General features: G+C 42.7%; 1 protein-coding gene across 1 annotated transcript in view; it reads left to right on the top strand.

The window, feature by feature from the left end:
- Window positions 1-10,720, top strand: part of SHLD2 (shieldin complex subunit 2) — a 129,279-nt gene extending 118,559 nt beyond the window's left edge. The window contains 4 exon segments of the mRNA XM_030203299.1: window positions 2,226-2,435; window positions 2,832-3,066; window positions 3,432-3,547; window positions 10,200-10,720. Of these exon segments, the coding sequence (XP_030059159.1) occupies window positions 2,226-2,435; window positions 2,832-3,066; window positions 3,432-3,547; window positions 10,200-10,375 (737 nt within the window). The 3' untranslated portion in view covers window positions 10,376-10,720.
- Window positions 10,721-17,092: the final 6,372 nt, after the last annotated feature.

The following is a 17,092-nucleotide window of genomic DNA, read 5'->3' as shown; positions in this document are numbered from 1 at the left end:
CAAGCTGAAGAGCCCTAGCTGCTTTAGCCTTTCCTCATAGGGAAGTCATCCCATCCCCTTTTTCGTTTTCGTCGTCCCTTCTCTGTACCTTTTCTAATTCCGCTATATTTTTTTTGAGATGCAGTGACCAGAATTGCACACAGTATTTGAGGCTTAAACGGGGGTGCCTTCCTTCTGGCCATGTCAATGTGGGTTAGTGTTAGCATTCTACAACGGAATCAGGTCACCTTGATTCCATTAATAGAATTAGCACTGTTCTGGCACTAACTTTTCAGTGCTGTTTGGAACAGCATGGGGAATTTGATGATTGGCCCCTCATTTCCTCTCCTGTAAAGGCTCTTGTTCACTTCTGGAATTCAGATCGGAGTCTCTCCATAATAGAATCAGAGTAAGAAGATTCTCCACTTCACTGATAAATTTCAAGAATAACTACTGCACCTCGAATAAAGAGGATGGGATGGCTTCCCCATGAGGAAAGGCTAAAGCGCCTAGGGTTTATGCCCCCTCTGTGCTGCCCCATTCCCCTCTGTGCTCCCACCATGCCCCTCTATTCTCTGTTCTACCTTTGTGGTCCCTCGTGCCCCCTGTTTCCCTCTGTGGTCTCCCGTGTCCCCTGCCCCCATGCCCCCTCTGGGCCTCCTGTGCTCTCCTCCATGCCCCCTGTGCCCTCCATTGCCCCTTGTCATTATGCACTGAGCCAGTTTAGTACATAATTATAGAATAGTGGCTGGTCGCATTGCTGCCATGTATGCACATAAATGTACACTTATGCGTACAAATTTAATTGCATGACAGGCACTTAAATTTAGGCAGCCTGTTATAAAATGAAAAGATATATGTCTAGACACCTATCCACTGTTATTGCTAGAGAAGAAGAATATGCGGTGCATTAGATAAACATTATTCTTAATGGCCATAAGTGGTAAAAGTTTATCTATAATGCAAGTGTTGGAACTGCAGATTAGTTACGGAAATGCTGACCTTTAGGAGAAGGCAGTGAGGCCAAATCCTATGCCTGAGGGACATATTTTGTTGTTTTAAAAGTTGTTAAGCTGAATCTTGTTGCACCTATTACTATATAAGGCTGGTTTGAGATACCAACCCGAGTGAAAGCAGCCAACTGTGTAACCTTAATGATAATCTGATTTGCCATGTGCAAGCAGTTGTATTATCTTGTGAGAGTAGGGAGGGAGGCATTCCTAGATGATAGGATCAAATCTGTATTGCTGGGGTACCAGGGGCGTATCTGTGTGGGGCCTCAGGGGCCTGGGCCCCCGCAGATTTTGCCCTGGACCCCCCTACCGCCATCAACCCTCCCCCGCTGCCGTTCTTACTTTGCTGGCGGGGGACCCCAACCCCCGCCAGCCGAGGTCTGCTTCCACCTGCCGCTGCCGTAAAAACTTCTTCTTCAGCCGGCGGGGGACCCCAAACCCCCGCCAGCCGCCCCGCGGTGTTTGAAATTCATCTTCGGCCTCCGTGGCCGTGCTGCTGTGATAGGCGCTGTTGAAATCCACTTCGGAGTCTGACGTCGTTGTACGTGCTGCGACGTCAGACTCCGAAGTGGATTTCAACAGCGCCTATCACAGCAGCACGGCCACGGAGGCCGAAGATGAATTTTAAACACCGCGGGGCGGCTGGCGGGGGTTTGGGGTCCCCCGCCGGCTGAAGAAGTTTTTACGGCAGCGGCAGGTGGAAGCAGACCTCGGCTGGCGGGGGGTTGGGGTCCCCCGCCAGCAAAAGTAAGAACGGCAGCGGGGGAGGGTTGGCTGCGGGAGGGGGGTAGAGAGAGTCATTGGTGGCGGTGGGGGCTCGGCGGTGGGGGCTCGGCGGCGGGGGGGGGGCTAAAATGTGCCCCCTCCCTCTGGCTCTGGCCCCCCCTACCGCCGGAGTCCAGATACGCCCCTGCTGGGTACTGTCTTATTTGTAATTATTTTGTTGTTTGTTGAATGTGTTTGAACAGTAGTCTATGAATTTGATTTGAATTGAATTTATTGATTTTTGCGGTGCGTTGAGTAACCTTTTTGGCCTAAAAAGATGAAGTGTGAATGTAAAAATGAAAAGATAGGGAAGCAGTGTTTATTGTTCTAAAACCAAATGACTGAGGTTAATGACGCCAATAACTTGGATTACTTTTTGGTATTGTATTTAATGATTACTCAAAAGTGTTTTCGATACATGTAAAGTGGTTTAACAGCTATTTATTTTTGTCTAATTTTTATTTTAAGATCACTTATGGGAGTTTAGAAATATTTATTCCCAACGGAATTCCCTCTCAGGGGAGATTGAGTTGCACACTACCCCATGGTCATCCTGTGAGTGTATCTTCGATGATGACAAGCGAGCCATTGACTTTAAAGCTCAATATCAAAAGCATAAGGTTTCTCCCATGGAAGAAGTCATAGGGATTGCAGCTCTATTAGAGAAGAAATTTTCAGGTGAGTGTCTTCAACATATATTTATGTAAGCTAGTCCACATGTAATCAAATTTTTACAAACATACCTGAAGAGTGCATTTCTTTTTTTTTTTTTTTTTTAAGTAGCATTTCAAATAGAGTGCATTCTTCTAGGCATTCTGTATGGTTCCCTTGTATCAGAGGGCAATGGACAATAGACTATTACCACTATAATCAGTGGTACTGCCCAGTTAAGTGCCACTGAATATCGGCACCTGGCCCATTGAGCAAGATTTACGTGGGCAGGAGACTCAATCTGCTCACTTAAATCAGTTTGAATATCGGACCCACAGTTTTCTAGAACTCTGCATTAAGAAATGAATAAAATGCAAAGAGATTTCAGTAATATAGATAAAGCTATTTTTTCTGTCTTTTTAGGAGAAATCCAAGTACATGCTCACCTAGCTGAGCTGCAGTTTATCATGCCTGCTCCCCAGAACAGACAACTTGTCCTGGATTCTAATACACCGCTGGAACTCATTCTATCCTCTCTTCCTGCTATCACTTATTCTGGCTGTGGAGTTTGTGGGTCTGAACTGAAGACAGATGAAAATAAGATATATCTACAGTGCTTTAGCTGCTTACCAGTAAACCAAGTGAAAACCTACTATAGGTAAATAAGCTCCAAAACTCTTTGTTAAGGAATGTCTTCCAATTTTTTATCTATCTGGCAAAAACCTTCATGAATCAGAACTTGTATAAAATATAATGTATTGTACTGGCATTTTTCGACAAAATCAAAACAAGGCTGAATGTAGATTTGAGGCTGGTTTTGGTGCTGAAGCCAAAACTTTGTTGTTCTGTACTAGATACCATGTATAGTTTTGTAGATATCTTTAAAGCATTATATATTTGAGTATAAAACATTAATGAAGGCCTTAGTGAGTTTATCAATGTTTCCATTGATTTTGTGATTTTGTTGGGTTTTTTTGTTTGTTTGTTTTTTTTTGTCTGATGGCATGTACCTTTCTGTTGTAGGCCAGCACTTTTGACAGCAGTAGATGGAGAACAAGTGATCCAGATTCATGTGCCTTCGGAAATTATACAGAAAATATTTCTTAATATCCCTCCTGACTGGCTGAACAGGACCATAGGTTTGTATCTGAAATCATGGTTAAAATATGCACTAGTCAGTAGAAATTATTAATTACAACTGTGATCTGATATATAAAAATGAATTGGCTGATATCTAAGAGTACTTGTAAGATCAGCATCCATGCTAACTATATAAATACTTTGGTATATAAATACTTTGGTTTAAACATTTGCCACTGACATATTGATACATTTTGTTTTAATCAGTAGACTACCAAAATGTATCCATGTAAGTTGAAGAGAAAAGGACATGGCTTGAGGTATATTTCTGCCTCAGTTCTTGAAAAGCACATGAGTAAATGTATACATGCATAGGCACCCACATGTACAGTGGGTGCCTGGGCACCCCCAATATTATATAATGTATTTTATTAAATTGGGAAGAGAAAGCTCCAAGCTGCAGAGCATCAAGGGAAGGCAGGAAGGAAGTGTTTATGTATCCCAGCTATTGCTCCCACCACCTCCTGCAGCTAGTTGGTTAGTTGTATCTGTCTAGTGGGCTACAGGAGGTAGAATGAACTGCTGCACCCTGTTGACTAGCTGTATGTGACTAATGGGCTACAGGGGGAGGAGGGAGCTGTTGTAGCCTAGTAGAAAGGCACTTCCTGCCTACAACTGCCATGAGAAAGGGACGAGCAGCAGATAGACACTGAGAAAAGGAAAGAAGACTGAGTCACATAAGTTTATTGGAATGACAATTTTACATGTGTGGCCAAAGTAATAACATATAGCAGTTCCAGTAATAAAAAAAAAAACAGAGAAATACTGAGAGAGGAATAGAGGAGATAGGAAGAGGTAACGGGTACTGAAAAGGATTACTGGTTGAGGGAGACTACAGCTGGAAAGGGAAATGGGACTTGATATACTGCCTTTCTGAGGTTTTTGCAACTACATTCAAAGCGGTTTACATATATTCAGGTACTTATTTTGTACCAGGGGCAATGGAGGGTTAAGTGACTTGCCCAGAGTCACAAGGAGCTGCAGTGGGAATTGAACTCAGTTCCCCAGGATCAAAGTCCACTGCACTAAACACTAGGCTACTCCTCCATTAAAGAGTTGTTAGTAGCAAAAGGCAGCTGTAAGGGGAAGAGAGGCTGGGTGTGATGGGGACAGAGGTTGAGTGGAGCTGTGGGGAGAGGAATAGAGGGGCTAGGAAGGGGTGAAGAGTACTGAAAGGAATTACTGACAAGGAGAGTAGAAACAGGCTGTGTGAGTGTGAGGAACTCAGAGAGAGAGAGAGCATGGGCTGTGATGGGGAAAGTAACTGGGAGAAGGAGACATGATCTTGGAGAGAGAAAAACAGAGAGAACACAAGCTGCAGAGGGAAGAGGAGCTAGAAGAGATGGAGAGTAGCAGTATAAGATTGGGAAAAGAAGGGCTCAGAAAAAGGTGGGCAGAGAGGTCATAATGGAGAGCAGAGGCCAACCAAAACTGCGACTGAAACTGAAAGCTTTCAGCCAAAACCAAAACTGCAGTTTATGTGAATGTGAACCAGTGAGGGCCACTGGAGATTGTCAGAGCTTGCAATCAGCATCCCTCTGCTAAACCCTTAGTATCCAAGCCAGAATATAATAATTTAAATAATGAAAGACTATATTTTATCTCCAAGCAAAATAGCCTCCACACATATGGACTGCAGCTAATGAAAACAAACTAAAAACCAAGGTGCATGTACAGTGGCAGTGCCACACTTGAAGTGACAGCTGATGTTGTAACACCATAGAGAAGCTAATTCCTAAGTAGGTACAAATAGTTTGGGGGGGGGGGGAGTCTGGAAGGAGGGGCAAGTCCTGTTTGGGCTGGTGAGGGGAGGGAAGGGAACAAATGGGACAAAGCACAAATTTTCGGCTTCCACTGAAAACACATGGTCATTTCCATCTGAAATCAAAAACATGGCCGAGAATTAAAATAACCTTTTGGCTGAAACTGGGCAGAAAAAAGATTTGGTGCCAATTCAGCGCCATAACCAAAATTTGGTTGGCCTCTAATGGAGAGAAGAGACATAAAGGTAAGAAAAGGGTGAGAAGTGTCATGAGGGGTGCGTGAGAACAGAAGGAAGTGAATAAAGAGAAAAGCATGGAGCAAAAAGAAATGAGAGGGAGACTGGAAAATAGTTCTCATCAAAGAAAAGAAATGTGAAAGCAGAAAGGAAGCATAAGAGAAGACCAATGAGCAGAGACAGAGGATAGAAAACTATAGCTACAAACAGGACCGGTCTTAGGCAGAGGCGGCCTAAGGGGGCCCCGCGCGGCACGCCTCAACTCTGCCTCGCTCGTGCCTCCGCTCCGACCTCCGCCGCTGCTCGCCTTAGTCACCTGAGATGATCCCCATTCCCGCGGCTTAGCCACTCCGCTCTCGCCACCACCGGTGCGGCGCCCACCCCCGGCTTGGGTCCGCTGAGCCCACCGTCAGCTCCTGAGTCCCCAGACCCCGGCGACTAACTGATCGATGCCAGCGAGCCAGCCCAGGCAGCGATGGCCCCAACAGCGACGACAGACAGTTGCAGCACGACGGCTCACCTCCAGGCTCCAGCTTCCCGCTCAATGTCTCGCCTTCTGATGTATTTCCTGTTTCCAGACGCAAGGGCGGGAGTCACTGAGCGGGAAAAGCTGGAGCTTGGTCGGAGGTGGTGAGGACGTGAGGTGAGCCATCGTTGCTGACGCCAACAGTTGTGCACTTATGCCAAATCGAAATCGGATTCCATGCAGGCAGGAGATCAGGAGAAGTGTCTCTCTCATCTAACGACGCTGGCGGACTGTGCAAGGGTTGGAAATGTCTGCCTCCCTGAGAGGAATTTGGCCCAACAACATTAGTTGCTGGAGAAGCTGAGCAAGTAAGATCTTCTGGCTTGGAAGAGACTGTTTCTAACATATCTGGGTTATTTTTACATAGATCTGCAGATATTTCTCCTGATAAAAATTTGGATGGCAATAGCAGATTTAGCTAAAACACTGCTTCCAGTAATTAATGATATGACACCTCGAATTAATCAATTGGAAGCTAGACTGCAATCACAGGAAGAAAAGATTACTAAGCTAAAATCTGAGAATGGAAATCATGAAGTAGCAAAATCTGATATAAAGTAGGTACAATCAGTTCAAACTATTTTAGTAACTGATGTGGCTACTTGCCTCTCTGGTTTGATGGGTTACAGAGTAATAGGGGAATTTGAAAGTACTGGATCTTTTCTTAATATTTTTCCTTTATTCTCCTTTGTTATGAGAATTGGAACTACTAATTGTAGTGGACTTGAACTGAATAATTCCTGAGGAGGGGAGGTTTCATGATAGCATTGTGCTTATTATTTCAATCAGTTTTTTGTACAAGTTTAGCTTCATTTGTCTTTATTTGAAATTTCATACATAAAAAAATTTTCTAAAAATGGAATAATCTTATCAATGGGGTGGAGCTAGGATGGGGGCGGAGCTAGGGTGGAGCCCCACCAAATTGGTCTGCATAGGGCCCCGCACTTGCTAAGACCGGCCCTGGCTACAAACTTGGGAAATTGGTAAGTTTAGTAAAGATTTCTGTGATAGCTGGCTAAGTTAAGGATAGGGTGTAGCTGATATATCTCCTCTAGCCCTACAGTCACCAGCACAAATACATTAATTTACTAGGGAGACATGAGGAGCAGGAGGGTGATAGGGCTTATGTGATGCCATGGCCTAAAAAAATCTCTTAAAATTGCTCCTTTTTGGCAGCTCTGTATTGGAACGGACTTATAGTCAAATCTCAAACCAAAAAAGGAATGGAGAGGAATATCATTTCCCCTTTTCACAAAAATTGCAGTTATTCCCCAAGTCACTTAACCCTCCATTGCCCCATGTAAGCCGCATTGAGCCTGCCATGAGTGGGAAAGCGCGGGGTACAAATGTAACAAAAATAAATTACATCCCAAGTGAGCTCATTATGCTTATCAGCCCAAACAAATAGCATGGCAGCAGCATGAAGAGGTAACAGGTGGAGTTTGGAAGGGTACACTGCCTCCAAACTATAAGTGCTTCTTGGTTTGGTTTCTCTTTGATCAGCTACTGAAGCCTGGCTTCCTTTTTCACTCCTAGCAGCTCAACTCCTGACTCCGCACAGGGCCATATTGTGAAGTTTGTGATCTAGGTGACTGGTCAGGACACCATGAATAAGGGATGCCCCACCCTCACCCCCACCCCCATATCCTTCTAAATCATGAGGGTAATTCTATAACAGGATGGCTAACATAAAAGGGTAATCAGGCACCTATTTCAAGCCTATTCTATAAAGGAAAAAGTAGGGTCCTACTTGTCTTTATAGAATACTAGCACAAGTGGCAAAAAATATACCTACGTTTTAAGGCATGCTCATTTACACCAGCTGTATGGCTAGTATAAATGCTCATGCCTGGATGTTAACCAGAACATACATAGATTATAGAATATTATAATTTATCTGCATATTTGCAGGCCCTCCCTGCTCTGCCCGCTCTCCACCCATGTATACACCTGTTGGGAAAGTTCATGCCATCAAAACAGGGTGCATACTTTTCTGCTAGTTGGTATTCTAGAAGAGATGATTTAAATGCATTCTTGTCACTTAAAACTAGGTGGTTCCTTCTTTCAGTTTAGATGTTATATTGGTTGATTTACTAAGCCTCTGTTACTTCTCTTAATGGATGGTAACAGGGTTACTGTGTTCTTACATCAGTGCTGGCAGTTAATTCTCTTAAGATGGTATGGGTTTCCTGAGTGCTGGAAGCTTGCCTTTGTAAACAGGTGGGTGAAATATCCTCTGACCCATATTTGTATGCTAACTTCCTGTATCATTGCTTGCAGCCTTCAATCCCTTCCCTGATTGGGGTATACTGATATCAGCCGGTATAACTTTTCTCTAAGGAGTTGAGTCCAAGCTCCTCATGAGCACACCTTCTGCCTTAGGGAAATCTGTGCCTCACAGGGACGGCTGTGGCTTAGACTGACCTCTCTGAACAGATTGTTGTAAAATGGGAATACTTCAGTCTCTTTCTTCAGGCTCCAGGGAACAGTTGATTAACAGGCTGGCAACCCCTGTATAATTACTGCTCCTACTCCTCCCTTTTAGTCCCTTGAGCAGGGAGCTAAGGCTCTAGTGGGCCCTTGGGTGGGGCTCCCCACTCATTGCTCTTCTAGTTGGACCCCTTCCAGGAGAGGAAAGACCTCCTTTCTGGTCCCTTCTAGGGGAGGAAAATGGCTCCTCCCTTGTAACTGGATTTTTTACTTCCCTCGTAAAAGTCCAGTTTGAATCCTATTGGATCAGAGTCTGATTGTCCCACCTACTGTTACCTTTTCACTGGCATCTGATTTCTGGAGCAGGGGTCAGAATATTTTGTCTACATCTTCAACACCATATTATGTTAGAAGCCTCCTACCGTACTATTAGTATTCTCTCTCTCTCTCTCCCTGCAAATCTTGTCTCCACCACCCCGCATGCACTTTAACTTTAAAATTTTAAAACAATAAAAGCAATTAATTTTGTAATCTGCAGGGATTTTCTTTCCTCCTTATAAATTATTCACAAAACCCCTGCTTAATCTGACAGTAAGAAATGAACATTTAAACTGTCACATTAGTCCTGTACATCTCACAGGACAAGTAGTTCATTGAACAAGCTTTACCAGCTTATTAAACAGTTAAGTCTTGCTGACTGTATTAACTTATGTTATCATAAACACTTCAGCCAGCTCACACAGTTTCCAACCACAACTTTAAAAAGCCTTTAAAGACGCGGCAGGCTTTGGACAAGTTAATCAATAATCTTAAGTCACTCTCTCAACACACACGTTGTCAGTTTTTAGAATTTTTTCACTCTCAGCTGACCAGAGACCTTTACTACAGGTCTGGTCAGCTTTGCACCTACCTCCCAACTGCCAACTGCCCCGTTTAGAATCTTCTCCCCAGCTCACACCACTGGCACGAGCCTACCACATTCCAAACTCCCCAGCATGCAAATACAGTTTTTTTAAAATTAAATTAAACCAACTCTACACATGTACATATGAGTAGTTTTACAAATAAATAAAAATATTGGTACCTGATTGTCCCTGAAAGCCCCAAATCTCCTTTTTCTCTTCTGGCACGAGCCTCCTGCTCAGCTCCGTCCACGAGCTAGTGGCTGGCTCGTGCCCACCTCTGCACCCGTCTCTCCTACCTATTCAGCGCGTGCAGCGCTAACATCACGGCCCCCCCCCCGCTTTCCTCCCCTCCCCTGTGATGAAGGTGGCAGAGGAGTGGTGGGAGTAAGAATGGGAAGGAGGAGGCATTGTGCAACCGGTTGCAGGGGGTGATCACTCAGGTTTCTACTTCTACCACAAGAAATCCCCCAGCATCTTAGTACCAGCACCTTTTCTCGATAAAAGTCATGTCCTTCATAAATCCACTATACAGTCAGACCCAAGCAGACTTGTTGGCATTGATCCTTTTCCTAGGAGGTATACAGAAGATTGAAATTTAAATGCAGTCAGCAGGCGAGATTTTGAACAGCAGCTAGGCTATGCTTGATTCTCCTCAGACCTTTGAGGAGTTCTAAATGTCACTATATTCTGAAGTGGGAAGAAATAAAATGCATTATGAGCTGAATTAAATTCAAACATCTGTACCCTTTCCTTGAAAATGAAGAGGGGTTTTTTTTTTTTGTCTTTCACAGTCTCATCTTCAGAAGTGACCTATGCAATGATTGTGGCAGACCTGTGTCACTCACTGCTAACAAACACCAAGGACATCTACAGACTGAAAATTCAGAGTTTGTTTGTGTTGGATGAAAACAGCATTCCCATACACCAGGACTTCCATCTGCTAGATTTCTATCAGGACCTGCTATAAAGAGTACATACAGGTTGAGTTTAAATCAGACAGAAGAATGGCAAGATTATAGCTTCTATTCAAAGATTTAAAAAAAAAAAAACAATATTGTTAAAATATATAGGGACTAAAATATATTAAGGAAACCCTAGATTCCTATATGAAAATCTTACCTGTTAAGGCTCCTAAACTTAGGAGCCTATTTTGTCTAGAAGAGTAATTTTATTTTAGGTTATCTAGATTGGGAGGGCAAGTAGGCACCTATTTTGGGTCTATTGTATAAAGACACATATAGGCTTATTTTCAAAGCACTTAGCCTCCCAAAGTTCCATAGAAACCTATGGAACTTAGCCTCCCAAAGTGCTTTGAAAATATGCCTAATAGGCATCTTTGGGGCCTTTTTACTAAAGTGCAGAAGGTTTTGCACTTGTTGCAAGTTTAACAGAAATATTAACATGCGGTAAGTGCAAAGCCGTTGCAATAAGTGTATGTGGGGAACAGAGGGTTATGTGTATGCCCTGCACCTGCTCTGTATGTGCACATAGTTAACACACAGCCATCATGTTACATTCCTGGGCTGATGGCCGTGCATTAACATACAAAATGACAGCTACCCAAGGTGGTGCTACCTGTTCCTGGCCCCCTCTTTGACATGCTCATCCCCTGACACAACTCTGCCCCCAGCAGCCCCCCCCCCCCCCCCCCATCAACCAGCCCTCCCAAACAGAATACAGCATCCCTTAATGAGGTTTCAGCACCTCCACTCCAAGCAGAATCTGACCACCCCCATCACAGACCCTGCCCACAAACAGCATCCCTACCCTTCAACACAACTCAGATCCCACCCATCACTAACCTAAGATCAACCCTGACATCCCTGTAAACAATCAGGGCTGCCAACAGAAAAACCCTGCCCCCTGATCACTAACTTTCTCCTACACGGGACTTACCTTGGGCTCCAAATTGGTGGAAGCAGTGGATCACAGGTGGCAACTGTCCCCTTCCGCACCCGGATCAATGCTTGTATCCAAAATACACAGATTACCCCTAACAGAAGTCTTGTGATACTAGCACTAGGTTCCATCCAAAGATGACCCATATTGGTAGTGCCGTGAAACTAATGCAAGGATTCATCTGCACTATTTTGGATAGAAATGTCAACCCTGGCTGGCAAAAGGAGGGTGAGAAATTTCTGCCACCTGAGATCCACTGCCCCACCAATTCAGAGCCCCAGGTAAATCCCCAAGGGGGGAGGGTAGAAATAGGGGAAGGGTTTTTTTGTTGGTGGCCCCGATTGGGGTGGGATTCAAAATTCTGTTCAGGAGGGGTCTGTGATGGGGGGATCTGAGTCTGCTTGGGAGGGTTGGGGGGTGCTGCAGCTTGATTGCAGTAGGCAGATGCCTGATTGAGGGGGTTCAGTGAGACCACTGCCACATCTGCTGTGCCAGCACTTGGCACTACCAGACTGCCAGTAGTGCAGCTGAACTTACTGCCTTCTCTTGTGCCTTCTCTTGAGGTGGCAGTAAGTTTGGATGTGCTATCAGCCATCGTGACAGCTAGCACATGGTACAGCCGGTTGCCACTGTTCAAGCCAACTGAGTCAAATACCCTCTCATCCATCGGCAACTGGCACAGGCAGAAAACAGGGTTTCAGCCTACACCTCGGCCTCAAAACATCACCTGAAGTCCTTCCTACCATCATACTTATGGACCATTTTGGACTATTTTGCACCTCCCCGTATTGTCTATTTTTCTCTGTTTCTTTGTTTCTATCTAATTAATTTCTGATTTCATTGTAATTGTATCTCCTCTGATCTGCCAAAGCCTTTCCCTTCTTCCTTTGTCCCTTCCACTGTCATTGTAATTGGCTCATCAGTTCATTGTAAGCCGCTTTGAGGCTGCTTTAAGTGGTATTAAGCGGGGTGTAAATGTTCTGAATAAATAAATAAATACAGTTACAGTTTATTAAATTTGCTATATCGCCTGGCTCTCCACAGTGAGGTACAATGTTAAAAATAAAACATGAACTACCTGTGCACTAGCTGTTATAGCTACTCACACCTCTGCCTGCCCATGTGATGCCCAGATTCTGTCCACGCCTATGTAAGGCAGCTAATGTGGGGTTTTTACCTCAAAGGCTGCCTTTGTTAGCAGAGGAGACAATAGCTTAGGCTGCAATACTGACTACTCTGCTGAAAACCCAGCATGAGCTGCTTAACATAGCTTAGTAAAAGGGCTCTTATGTGTCATAAAGCACACATTAAACAGTAAATCCACTACATTGAAATTAACTAAAATCCATCCACCACAATAAACAAACAAATTTACTTCACCCAATAATTCCTATAGGGATGATATAAGTGAAGATGGTGCCCAACCTTTTATACAAATTTTAAGTATGGTTCAACCAATACAATTAGATTTTCTATTTAAACTGACCAATCAAAAGTACCCAAACTATAGTCATTTACCAATCAATAAAAACTCTTAACTACCATCCAATTACAAAAGGGATTGCCACTCAATAACATCATTCAGATCCATTGAAAAGAGAGTCTGCAACTTGTGAATTTCAATTGTGAAGCGCTGCGTACGACTGGTAGCGCTATAGAAATGATTTGTAGTAGTAGTAGTGAATTCAGTATTGCTCCCTGTATGTTAAATATCAACCCTGATTCCACCCCCACCCCGCCCGAGATAACAGGAGAACATTATCAATTATATACTACTCAAAATCCAGTACTGAGTATACAACAGTAATCCAATTTTCCACAAGAGGTGCTGCAGCTCTGCATGTTTGTAAATGGCTCTTTATGTTCATTTACTCTGAGTCTGATACATTTCTGAGTACGTCCCACATTGACCTTTTGGCAGGGACATATAATAATGTAGAAAACATATGAAGGTTCCCGAGAAGTTGTTCTATGCATTCTAATAAGGGTGTTATTCAAGGGAGATCCTCCTCTCATGACCAGCAATGGTCATTGTGCAGCAGTCACAAATATTATTACAAGGCCAGTGTCCCACTTGTACAGGTTTCTTGTCTTATGTATGAGGTCCTTAAAAGAAAATGGTATTTGAATAAGACTTTGGTTATCCATAGAAGATGTTAAGTATTTATTGATACATGTTTGTGGAAGTATTTTTGAGAAATATACAAAAGCACCATAGATGCCTATGGGGATCATTTTCAAAGCACTTAGACTTTCAAAATTCCATAGATTACTATGGGGCTCATTTTCGAAGGAGAAAAAGTGTCAAAAAGCAGCATTTGGATGAATTTCTTCTCAAAACATCCAAATCAATATTTTCAAAACCTGTTTTGCAGACTTTTATCTATTAACTCTACATATGGAACTTGCTGCTGAATATACTTTCCATACATTGAGCCTGCCATGAGTGGGAAAGCGCGGGGTACAAATGTAACAAAAATAAAATAAATACACACTATAGCAAGATAATTGCTCTCAATGTGCTTCTTGCCGGAGGAAAGACTTCAGATGCTCTGCATTCACTTCTTGTTATATTTACGTGAATGACAGACTGCCTCGTATCTCATGCGGACATTTTTCTGCTATAATCAGATACAGTATAGGCTCCTCATAAGTCTGAAAACCTCCGAGTTTAGTGCTATTAGCTATAATTATGTTTTAGCTTAGCCGTTTCTCAAATAGAAAATTATTTTGCACTTATCTGGGCTGTAGTTTAATCGATTGGGTGTGCTCCTCGAGTGCTTCTTCAGGAGCTGTGCCCTTGACTACTATTTCTTGCCCTATGAAAATATAACATTTCAGAGAGAGGACCGATGGGGTTACGCTATACTGAGTTCTGTGAAAAAAAGACCTACCTTCACGAGTCCAGCATGTTCTTGCTGCGGGACTCCTAGCAATCAAAGTGGTGCCTGTTTTTAAACAGATACTATCTCCATCATCTGATCAGAAGGTGTCTGACATTTAAAGGGATTCATATTATTGAAGTAAAGTGCTATCTTAAAGGAACAGCCTATGTTATTACAAAAATGCTTTCCACTCAATGTGGTTATTCAAACTTGTGGGTGCTAGAGTGTTAAACCTAAAAATCCAACATTGTTCTGTTTGGTTTAATGCTCGATCCCGATCGCCTCCCCTGATTGATTCAGCTATAAAGTATGGCATGGTATACTAGCAATGTCAACACAATACGCAATAGAACATTATAATTGGTAGTGAAGAGTAAGGCAAAGTTGTAACATATAGATGGGTAAGAAAGTAGGAAGAATTAGAAAGTAAGGTGACTGATTTGAAGAAAGTTGCACATGGAGGAGTGGATAAACGTGTCCTGCTGTAGTATGTGCAGCCCGAGTCACTCCTTGTGTGTGTGAGTGAGACTATCAAGTTACTTACTTCTTCCATTAAAGGCTTGGTTGAAGAGCCAAGCTTTCACCTGCTTGTAACCTAAGGAATTTTGTAAGTCTATGTGCTTTGAAAATGAGCCTCTATATAAAATATATAGATACCTTATCAAAAGAGAAGTTTTTTTTAATTTTCAATCCCATGAAAAAATTATTACGTATTTAAATCAGAATCATGGTTTTGTGTATTGAACTTATTGATATTTTTTAGGATTTATGTTTTGTATGTATGATTCATGATCTTAAAAACTTTATTTATGTAGCCTTTAACTTTCAATTCTTTCTCATTTTCATTGGCTCTCCATATTTTATAATTGAGGGAATTCTATTCTATTTTAATATCTGTGAAAGCAAATTTTCAGAACATATTTTTGGAGCAGAAAGCCGAGCTCAACCAGTGCTACACCACTGAGCTACATGCTCCTAGTTGTGCAAAATATTTTCTTTGTTGTCTCACTTTGACACGTGTCATACCAGGTGGAAAATATGAAATATTTTGTAATAGAGAAAGTCTTTACCTCAGGGTAGTGATCTTTCAAAATGTTTAGGAAAGCGAGAGAGTAAGAATACATTTACAGATGGCAAATGTTGTGTCCAAAGAGTTTGAATGTGGAGACTGAATTGCATCTTGGCGTTACCATCTGCTGATTTCCACCACAACTAAAAATGCTACCGCAGCTTAGTAAAAGACCCCCATTGAGAGCTAATTTGTCTTTCATGGGATTTAAACAAATACAGAAGTGCCAGCATCTTTCAGCTGCTAAGTAGAAGTGATGAGAAATAATTAAATTTTCGTATATTCCTTGAATGATAACCCATTATTTTTATGCATTGTCGATATTCTCCCTGTTGAAGGCACAAATGGGTGAAACCAGCAGCCAAGTCGGAGAAAGGAGAACAATAATGAGTGAAAAAGAATCAGGATTATTGCACTGATTATCTATGGATTTCAAGATTACAAGGACTTTTGGAGTATTTGAATCTTGGACATATAGGAGCTCTTTTTCAAATCACTTAGGGGCCCTTTTATGAATCTGCAGTAAGCCCAACGCAGGCTTACCGCACGCTATTCCGGAACTACCACCGGCCAAATGCAGCGGTCGTCAGTAGTTCTGGGATGAGTGTGTTCCATTTCCGGTTAGCGCAGCGGTAATGCCTGGTTTCCGCGGGAGCCCTTACCGCCACACAGTGCTCCCCACCGCATGGCCACATAGTAAGAGTTATCTTACCATTTCATCATTTGGGGGGGGGGGAGGGGGCTTTTTACTTGCTGCAGTAAAAAGGGCCCTGGCGTGCAGAAAGAATGGCCCCCGCCACTACCATAGGGTTTAGTAAACAGAACCTTTAATTTGGTTATAGCTGTTTTTATATTTGTATTGATATCTGTATATTAATGTCCTTTTGTTTTTGATTCTTATTGTGATTTCATTATTATCCTATTTGTTTTTTGCGCTATTTTATATGTTGGTAGGTGAAATATTGATTTTTACATCTTATTTATTAATATAGTTTATTTTAATTGGTTATTTGTGAGTTTTGAATCACTTCTGGCTCTTACAGTAATTTCCAGCGGTTTCCCGTGGTTGGAATGCATAGCATTTTTAACATTTTCTGACCAATTGGAAGGTTTTAAGAGTCATAATTTTTATACCCCTTTATGAGGTTGGCCTACCTGGATTATGAAGTTCAGCATGTGTTTAGAGGAACTTTAGAGGATTTGGAGATGTGGAGGGGCATTTTTGAAATGATGTCCAAGTCAGAATTGGTACGTCCACATCAGAATGTCCCAAATGGATGTCCACCTCATATGTATTGTCAAACAGAAAATACATCAAGAATTCCTGTTGAAAAATACATGAGATGGATGTCTATGTGATGTAGACATCCAGTATGAGCAGCCATTTTACAAACTGGAACATCCAAATTATGAGCAGGAAAAAACAAGGGACATGGATGTCTGTCTGGTAGCATTCTTTGAAAATGGCCATATAGGTGTCCATGCAGAGCAGAGAGGCAGCCTAGTGGGTTAGTGCAGTGTACTGTAAACCAAGGGACCCAACTTCAAATCCCACTTTAACTCTTTTAGGGACCCTTTTGCAAAGGTGCGTTAGGTGCTACGTGCATGCAGCATATGCCTAAATGAGATTACCGCCAGGCAACGCACCCCCCTGACAGTAATTTTAGATTTGGCGTGTGCCCATAACGCCTGGATGATTTATTTATTTACTCCCACGTGCGTCGCTTCTGGCAGTAATCAGCAGTTGGCATGTGTGTAGCGTGTGAGCCCTTACTGCTAGATCAATGGGTGGTGTTAAGGGCTCGGCCAGTTTTGGACAGTTGCCAGTTTC

Source organism: Microcaecilia unicolor, chromosome 5 (assembly GCF_901765095.1).
Source record: "Microcaecilia unicolor chromosome 5, aMicUni1.1, whole genome shotgun sequence".
NCBI classification, from domain to species: domain Eukaryota; kingdom Metazoa; phylum Chordata; class Amphibia; order Gymnophiona; family Siphonopidae; genus Microcaecilia; species Microcaecilia unicolor.
This window is presented reverse-complemented; position numbering and strand designations above follow the sequence as displayed.